Source organism: Pinus tabuliformis, chromosome 7 (assembly GCF_031772625.1).
Source record: "Pinus tabuliformis cultivar Carrire ecotype Pingquan chromosome 7, CPIR1, whole genome shotgun sequence".
Taxonomy (NCBI): domain Eukaryota; kingdom Viridiplantae; phylum Streptophyta; class Pinopsida; order Pinales; family Pinaceae; genus Pinus; species Pinus tabuliformis.
This window is the reverse complement of record NC_142293.1, coordinates 1,813,109,073-1,813,119,413: the sequence shown is the minus strand read 5'-3', so window position 1 is coordinate 1,813,119,413 and position 10,341 is coordinate 1,813,109,073. Positions and strand designations below refer to the sequence as shown.

At 32.9% G+C, this 10,341-nt stretch overlaps 1 protein-coding gene across 1 annotated transcript; it reads left to right on the top strand.

Annotated features, from left to right (window-relative positions):
* The first annotated feature begins 1,574 nt into the window (after positions 1-1,574).
* On the top strand, positions 1,575-2,153 carry LOC149255637 (uncharacterized). Its single transcript, XM_089455093.1, has one exon. The coding sequence runs from the start codon at positions 1,575-1,577 to the stop codon at positions 2,151-2,153; it is 579 nt and encodes a 192-aa protein (XP_089311219.1).
* Positions 2,154-10,341: the final 8,188 nt, after the last annotated feature.

The window sequence follows — 10,341 nt, the reverse complement described above, 5'->3', positions numbered from 1 at the left end:
ATTATTATATGAATAATAATAATTAATGATATGATCATTTTAATTTCACTATCATTAATTATTATGTTTCGAATTAGTAATTAGTATATTAATAATAATAATTTTTAATAATATTAATATCAATTTCCATCATACTAATGGTATCTAATTAATCATTCTCAATATTATTTATTATTTGAATTATGGATTAATATGAGAAATTAATATTAAGAATGATTTGATCATTTTTATATCATCTCTCTATCATTATTATTAAATTTCTAGTTATTAATTAGTATTTTAATAATAATAATAATTATTAATATTATTATTATTAATATTAATAATAATATTAATATTAATATTAATAATAATAATTATGAATAATACTAATATTTATTTCTATCATACTAAAGGTATTTAATCATTCTTTATATTAATTTATTGGATTATGATTGGTTGTTTCTTTTTACTAATTTTTATATTAATTATAATAATTAATGATATAATCATTAGAATATCATTTATCATTAATTATTATAATGCTTATTATTAATTAGTATATGAATAATAATTTAAAATAATAATAATAATAATAATAATAATTAATAAATAGATTTGTAACAAGAACAACCACTAGAAGGGACCACTTTAAACAGAGGAGAGAAGCGATGTCGAACCCTAGCTACGCCGTCTCCATGCCCTCGGCCGCCGTCAACTCTCGGCCTGCTCTGAGCGAGAAGGGGTTAGAGGGATCAGGGCAAAAACTAAAAAGCTGTATCTCAGATGCAGAGACACAACACGACCAAGCCAGGATCGCCGGAACGATCACCAGCACTGCTATCCCCATGCCCCATGCCACCGTTGGGTCTCACATAGTTCCGGATGCAAAGGGGTTGGAGAGATATGGGCACAAATCAATGGGATTCCACTCAGTGGCAGGCATACAAGATTTCCCAGCCATGAACTATGAAGCCGTAGATCTAAAAGGGCTTGCAGATTTCTTTGCTATGCGCGCAGGGATAGCCCGGCCCTGAACCCCTGCTCCCATGGCATGCCTTTGCAGCCCCCTTCCGTTTGTTGGAGCAGAGGACAAGAAAGTTCCTGCAGATGCCTTAACTCTTCCTCTGATCATGGCCTCCAGAAAGGAAGGGACGGTACCAAACAGAGGCACGCCGCCCCTGTTCATTAGACAAATACAGGAATCAAAAATATATCAAGGTACTTGTCTACCTTTTCCACAGATCGGTGGGGGAAAAAAGCTTTCAAAATCTTCCTCTGCATTCCAGATACAAATCAGGCTCCTTTCAGGAAAAACTATGCTACAATGGGTTTGCTAGATAGATCAAGTGCGGAATCTCAAGCATGCACTGGACATCAAATTGGGGATCCCCTCTGCAGCTCAACGGCTTCTCTTCGAAGGTAAACATCTTGAGGATCTCTTTCCTATTTCTTTTTATGGCATTGAGAAAGACGCATCTATTATCTTAACCCTTCGTCTTCGAGGAGGTGCTGTGGGGGAATCCTCCTCAGCTAAGGCTTTTTCGTATAAAGATGTTGTCCATGCCAAATAGACTGAAAAGATAGATCCACCAATGCAGACTTCACCCAAGCCTTTTTTGGTTGACAAAGTGGAGGAGGTCCCCTCGGTTGAGATCTCCTACCCGGATCTTGAAAACGATACCCATAAATTTGTTGAACGAGCCATCATCTGCAGATTTAATGGGCTCTGGCCGCGCTCACAGGATCTTTATGTCTGGATCAAGGACAACTGGACTGATCGTTGCAAGGTCTACTTCTGTGCAAAGGGATACTTTATAGTACTGTTCGATGACCTAGAGCACTGCTACAACGCCCTAGACGAAGGCCCTTGGTTCATGGGTTCAGCCGGCCTTTTCCTAACTCCATGGTTTCCAGACTTTGACCCAGCTTCAGCAATCATCACCAAAGCCCTGGTATGGATCAGACTTCCAAATCTCCCAGTTCACCTGTGGCGTACAGAAGTTTACAGGCAAATAGGTAATGCCTTGGGTAGCTTTCTAACGGGAGATTACAAGAGAGAGCGGCAGGGTCTCTATACATACGCCAGAGTTTGTGTAGAGCTTGATTTAAGCAAGGGATTGCCAGAATACATCAATCTCAAAATCAAGGACTTTGTCTGGCTCAGTTTCTAGAGTACGAAAACACTGCCTTCAGATGCCGCCACTGTCACCTAATGGGGCACTTGCATATCTCCTGCCCTTCGCTGACAGCAAAAGCGAAAAAGGGCCTCTTCCCTCATTCTAAGCCCAAGCGCTGGACTCCCTGTCCGCAGCCGCCAGCTGGAAGTTCCAGCCCCCCAAGTATGGAAAAGGAGGAAAGAGAGTCAGAACCAGATCAGACGCCGCAGCCGATGGATCCGCCCACGGACAATAAGGGGAACTCCCATGTCTCTGCTAACTCCCAGAAACGTCCTCATGAGACTTCGTCCTCTGATTCAGAGAAGGAGTCCCCGATGATAGAGAACTCCAGTCTTCAAGTTGTTCTAGCCCATCCTCCCCATGAGGGCTAGACAAAAGTTAACAAAAAGAAAGGGAAAAAACATTGTGGTGTAGTCACTGTCCCGCAGGGGTAATAGCCTGTTAGTTAGTTCTTGCTCTCGAATATTCTGTTGTAGTTGAGATTGTTTCTACCCTCCGAGACCGAGGTTGATGATTCCATCATTTCCGGTCTGTCGGTCTTTTGTTTTTCCTGTAGCTCTGTGATTGTATCTTTCTTCCGGGACCGAGGTTGATGATTACATCATTTCCAGTCTGACGGTCTTTTGCCTCTCCTGTTTGTACTATATTTTACTTAATAGATTTAGTCTTTACCGAGAAAAAAAAAATAATAATTAATAAATAAATAAATAAGTCAGCCGACTCTCATCTATTTTTTCAGAGCCAACATTCATCCTCCTCTCCTCATTTCTATTTATCCCTCTAATAAGCTCTTCTCCTATCAAAGCATTCAAGTTGTCCTGATGATGGATCCCATTTGGGATTTGAAACGTTGGCAAAAAATTGTTCTTACTGTGGATTCTCCGGTAACTCATTCAAAAATTAGTATATAGGTCATTTCTTGCCCTTTAAAAACGAATCCTTTGTCTTTTTATTTTTCCCTTTTTCTTAGTGACTTTTGGCTACGCTCTTAAGAAAATTTCTTGCTAGGTTACTAAGACATGATTCATGGTAATTAAATATAACTCAAAATGAAGAAGATCAAGATTTTTTGCACTTGTATGATCCGGATTATCCACAGTTTGGTGCTCATTTTGTCCACTATAAGAAGAGCTCAGGATAAGGTCCTCTCCAAGCGTCCTCCTGAAGACAAGAAAGAAAAACATGGGAAAGTTTACCTTCCATTCATCCAAGGGATTACAGATAAGATTGCAAAAATTTTAAGGAAGAATAACATAAACACTCAATTTACAACATGTGGAACTATAAGGCAAATGATGAAGTCGGTTAAGGATAACATTGATCGTCAACAACTCAAGGGTGTGTACAAGATTAATTGCTCTTGTGGCAAGAGTTATATTGGGGAAACAGGTCGGTCTCTGAAGATAAGACTAAAAGAGCATGCAGCTGATATAAAGAATGAGAGGTCCCGTACATTAGCCCTTGCAGAACACTCGTCCAAAACCAAACATCATATGTGTTTGGAAGACGCTAAAATTATTGCAAGAGAGGATAATTATCATAAAAGAAAAATCAGAGAGGCCATCGAAATCATGAAATTTCCTCAGAACCTCAACAGGGACAATGGGAGTGAAATCAGTGGAAATTGGCTTCCCCTGATCAGACAAATAAACCCCTCCATGGAGTATCAGGGATTTTCATATTAATAAATTTAATGAATTAATTTAATTAAATTTAATTAATTAAATCAAAATTAATTAAATTAAATTAAAATTAAATTAATTAAATCAAAAATTAAATTAAAATTAAATTAATTTTAATTTGATTAATTATATTAATTAAATTAATTTTAATTAATTCTAAATAAAAATAGAAATTAAATAAAATTACTCAAATAAATAATAATAACCTAGAAAATTAACTGAAATAAAATGAAGATTATAAATTAATTAATTAATTGATTAATTAGATAATTAGGGCTTTATAAGCTAAACAATGAAAAATGATAAATAACAATAATAAAATAAAAATTTATTAATTAATCAATTAAATTGAAATTAATTAATAAAAATAAAACCATTGAAAGAATTATAAATTTATTACTTAATTAATTTTAAAATTAAATTTAATTAGATTAATTAAATCAAAATTAAATTAATTAATTTAATTATTTAAATTAGTCAATTTATAAACTAAAACAATTAATAATAACAAATGATTAAGATTTGATTAATAAATAAATAAAAGATTATAAATTAATTAATTAATTGGAAATTAGGGCTGGATAGAAAAATTGGTAAATAACAATAAATAAAGTTAATAATAAAGAAATTTGGATAGAATTAAAATTAAATTAATTAATTAATCAATTAATTTCAAATTAATTAAATAAAAATAAAAATAAAAATAAAAAGAATTAAAAGGAATTATAAAATAAATATAAATAAATTAAACCTATTTATGAATTAAATTTATCAATTAAAACATTTTTAATTGATAAGTTTAATTGAGTCCCTGTTACCAAACAATTAATAATAACCAATGATAACATTTGATTAATAAATAAAAGATTATAAATTAATTAATTGAAAATTAGGGCTATATAGAAAAATTGGTAAATAACAATAAATAAAGTTAATGATAAATAAATTTGGACATAATTAAAATTAAATTAATTAATTAATCAATTAATTTCAAATTAATTAAATAAAAATAAAAATAAAAATAAAAAGAATTAAAAGGAATTATAAAATAAATATAAATAAATTAAACCTATTTATGAATTAAACTTATCAATTAAAACAATTTTTAGGTTCGAGGTAAAACAATAGGAATAAATATATTAATTAATAAAAAAATTTTATAGAACTATTATATAAAAATAAAATAAATAAGAAATCATATATATAATTGTCGGCTTCTTTATAAATTAGGGATCTATTTATTCCCAGGTCAGAAGACTCTTCTCTCAATAAGCTTTCATTCATATTCTATCTAATTTAGTCCTGATGATGGACCCCCTTTCGGGTTTGAAACGCCCCTTTGGGGTTTGAAACGTCCACATAATGAGCACCAAACTATGGATAATCCGGATCATGCCACTGTAATCCGGATCATGCCACTGCAAAAAACTACCACAGAAGCTTAAAATCTAACAAAAAGATCAAGATTGTTAAAACCTTGTCTCAATAAAAAGTATTAATTTTAGGATAAAAGGTATTAATTTCATGATGTCCTTTTATAGTGTTTTTTATTATGACCTTTGTAGAGGAGGATAACTCGAAATACATTTCTTGTATTTACATTTATATTTAGTTATTAATTTACCTCATTCAAATAGAATTTACTTTTAAAATTCCTTTGAGTTATTATTTCATATTTTTTTTGAAAAACTTTTCGTTTTTTTTTTCCGTGTAACACCCTCTTTTCATGTAAATATTGTTATGGTTATATGTTTAAAAAAAAACAATTAATGTTGTAATTGGTTGGTTGGGGGTTACTAGGAAGAAAAAAAAAATGTAGATCAAATTTTTCTTGTAATAAATAATTGAGATTTTAAGTTGGGAAATGTGGGAAAAGGAAGTTTGTAAATTTGAAAATTAAATATTTAGATAATCATCCACTCAGTTAAAGATAAATACTGAGGGAATAATAGGAGAGGAAAGCAAATTTTTTTGAATTGTTAAACAAAACATATTTTTCTTACTTTTCTAAGGAAAAGAAAAAACAACCTGGGCTAAGGGGATAAGCAAACCTGTGAAAGGTAGGACGCTGCAGAAACATTTGTTGACAATTATGTATATGAGACATGATTTGGGTACTAGAAAGAGGTTGCTGAAGAAAGGAACAAATGTATAGATTAGGGAGAACTAGAAGATTTGGTCATGGTTGGGAGGAACAACATCTCCCAAGTTTCATTTTCTAGTTAAACTATCGATTAGAAGTTCATAGATGATATTTTATTTTATACTGAAACTTATGTATTTACTATAAGATTTTAAATTAGGATAGAAGTAGTTCACGTACTGTTTTTCATGGTTGAATTTCGAGTAGAAATTGGATGCAGTAATGCGTAACAGTATGATAAATGCATGAATTGGAAATAATACATGTGATTGAACTTAAATGGTAGTACATGCAGTAATGAATAACAATATGATAGATGTATGAATTTGAAACAATGCATGTGATTGAAATTAAATGGTAGTACATGCAGTAATGAATAGAGGTAAAGTAGTTGTATAATTATGTGTCCACTGAAAAACAGAAAAAGAAAGGAGTGAATTGTTTCTAAGCTTCACAATTGGTTATAACTAAGTGGTGAAATATATTTTCTAAAATTGAATGAACTTTGATAGTGTACCATTACCGAGCTTAATCAAGAGGAGATCTTAATATTAAGTTTATGGGGATTAGTACAAAACTACAAATTTATTAATAGTCAATATGCATGGTGGATTATTAGAGGAAATTATTCTCAAGACCATCGGTCTCCAGTAAAGGATTATGTAGGTATGGCGATGCTTAAATATAAGAATGGTAGGTTTCCCATAACAGTCAGCACAAGAATTCTAATGGATAGAATTCGTGAGAGAAAGAGCACTTGTAGAGGCACGTAGGAGCAGTCGAGCTTATAAATTAGTTTGTACAAACAAAAATGAGCTAGCAACAGATAACTTGCAATGAAGGGGATTGTTTTATATGGTTCCTAGAAAATTACCAGTGATAATAAACACAATAGAGGAACAACCTTATAAAAGACCATTCGAAGAACTATTCCAGAGGTAACAATCTCAAATTCTAACCAACACTTAACATAACCATATCTGTCCAATTGGAGAACTATATAAACTTCTTACCCATAAATAATTTATAGAATTTTGTGGGTAATAAACATAAAAAAAATATAAACTTTAAATGGTAGAATACTCAGGGAATGATTAGATGGTACAAACAATTATATCACATGAATAAGGGTCGATTCGTAAAGCAGTACCATTCCGAGTCATACAATGCGACCTGGAAAGCTAGCGAGACGACAGTGAATGCCTTGCTAATGCCCAAACAATTTGGATTATGTAATTTTACTTTAAACTTATCTCAAATGGATTTACTTTAAACCATCACCTAGATTGTTTATAATTATCATTAAACCCTATTAGCAAATGAAAAACCTAAAAATGAAACTTAAATGGAATCAGAAGACAAGATCGTCTTGCTCAACAATATAAAGAAATAGTTATTATTGTTGACAATACTTAAGAATAGCCCAATAGAAGGGTATTATTAAAAGGGATATGATAGAAAATTGTTATAAATAAACATAAATTCCCATAATTTAAACTGAAATAGATCGAAGCTTACACCATCTAAAGGTTGCCATAATAATGTACAGGTAACTATTAAAAATATAGACACCATAATAACACAGTTATAGTAGAGATGCAGACATAATGACGATAATGTAATAAATGTATATAGTATACCATGACGCTCATGCGGGGTCGATGGTTACAAATCACAAAACCATTATAGACTGAGGTGAAGACCACATCATTTCCCAAAAGAAACCAAGAAAATACATGACACCCGATTACAATTATAAGTGCTCTGGTCATTATTTGGCAATTGCAGAGATGCTATATAAAAAAAAATTAAAACCTGAAACCAAAACGTGAGTGGAGAATTAAGACTACAGTGAGAAATATCGGGTCATATGTCAGTCTTGGAATCTCGAATCCAAATTAGAAGAGCTCGTCAGGTCATTGTGAGGAGGGAGGTAACTCCACCTACATGTAAGCATAAGGGTATCGTTAATTGCTTAAGGAGAAACTAGAAATTGTATTCAAATTTTAATTGAGGAAGAAACTTTAAGACAAATTTGAAGGTAGACTTAGAGACTACCTTTGTGTACCCAGTAGAGGGAAAATGGTTACGTGGAAACATTACGAGTGGAACCCGCCAATGAGTGAAGGGTATACCTGCATAAATCGAACACAAGTAAATAACCTACTAACAGTGACCCGAGGATTAAAATAAGACAATATGGAAACCATAGCAAGCCACTGAGTTAACGAATGTAACTATAACCTAGTGAGGCGAAGGAGGATGAAAAAACGGTTGAGGATGGAACCCTGGTACATGGGGAGTTGTTCTCTTCCTCTTTAGGTAGCCAAGCGAGGACACCTGTAATAGAATGACCAACATTTAGAGAACACAATCTTAACCATTATCGAGTGAAAGAAACCATGAGGTACCTAAGCATGGAGTTTAACCAGAATTTCTACTGAGTTTCGTGTGTTACGAACAAGTTTAAGAGGTTTATTTCGACAACCTCCACAAAAGCTATGAAATGGGAAGGAAAAAGAGTTATAAAGTTGCCACAAGAATGAATTTCTTCAGAGTCGAAACAATAGGGAGTTTTACGTTCCTATACCAATTGGAGTCATAATTTTGAATTGGCTAAGCTTGAACCTTGTAATATTGTACATATCTTTTCTTTCTGCAAATGTTTGCCATATTAAAAAATTAAAAAAATGTAAAGAGGCTATGTCCTAAAAGAAATATCAAAGGACAAAAAGAATAAGAAAAGATCAAAAAATGAAAATATATGAAACCCAAAAACAAAAACAAATCATGAAAGTGTGCAAGTCTAAATGCCACTACTATTTTAATTCTTTAATGTCTTAAGTTGTGTGCAGCTTGTCATACATGCCACAACCCATGGTAGTCACACTGTTTAATCTTGACTATTTCATTCTTTCAATTTTATAGTTATAGTTAGAGAATAAAATCTGACCAAACATCTTAATCATGGAAGATCAAGAGTTAGGGAGAGAAATAAAATGTGCTCATAAGATTAATATGAGCCATAGGATGATATAAGGTTAGAACTAGATAGTTTAATTTTTAAAAGAAAAAAGGATTGATAAGCGTTTGCTAGCCTAAATGCACCCAAATAAATGAACAGAAAATATCAGGGTAAGTAATGGGTAAGTAGAAGAAAGGTTGTTGAAGTATAAAGTTGATTGCACAAAATCACATTTATCATGCTTAAACATGTCTTTCAATGTGCATGAGAAGTAAAAAAAGCAGAAAACAATGGTTTACAAGTTCATCTAATTAACTCCCCCTCATTCATTTAATCCCTATACTTACTAATTTCCCCATCTACAAGAATGTTCTAGTACTAAAAATCTTTCAAGTCATAAAGGCTCAGAGCATTTCTCTAACTTTTGGTGGGACCGGACCCTCAGCTTAATGACTTATGGACATCAAGTGTTAGAATTCTCTTCATAAAATTCATTTCTGTTCATTACTCTAGTAAAACCCCTTTTACTAAGGTTAGACTATGTTTGCCTAGGAAAAGTAAACAATCCCATGTAAAATTCCATTATGTTCAAAAAACCAACAAAAAGATTTTATCCTAAGTATAAAGCATATGTGAATAAAATGCGCAAAAAATATATTTATGCTTAGGGGTATGACCACTCCGCCCAATTCATTTCATATTCACTTTTTAACATAATTATATATATCTTGATATACCTTTTCCCGTATATTAAATAAATCCCATATATAAATATCCCGACCCTTAGTTTAATTATAAACTATAGTTATAGCCCCTATTTCATACCCCCGACAAAAGCTTCTTAACTTACCAATTTTAGGTAACTTAAGATAATCCCGTCATTGAACCCCGCTCGATCGTTTAATCTCATCCTTAACTCTAAATAATCCCAAACCACCAAGGTTTAAATCCCTGGACACCCTGAAACCTCTGCCCATTTCATTCATGCATATTTGTCACCTAACTACTATCTAATCATCATCGTCCACATCCAACAATCCACAGCCATATCGGGTTCACCCGACACCTGACCTTTACCTGCTCGATAAAGTGGTTTTTCCCTGGACCCCATATGCTACATGTCACGCGCTAACATAGATCGGGTGACTCCTCTAAAATACCACCTTCTCCATGAAAGCGGTGTAATGGCCTGGGAAAACCACCTCCTCGCCCAACCTGAAAAACCACCTACTGTTCATTTGTAAATTACCTGCCAAAAAGTAATAGTTGCTTAATAAAAAGGCCGAGAACCCCTATTTCGCCTTTTTGACTCATTTTATCTGTAAACCATTGCAAACCATTGTGACACCTGCAAACGCTGAAATCACAAATTGACCTCAAAATTCCACTCCT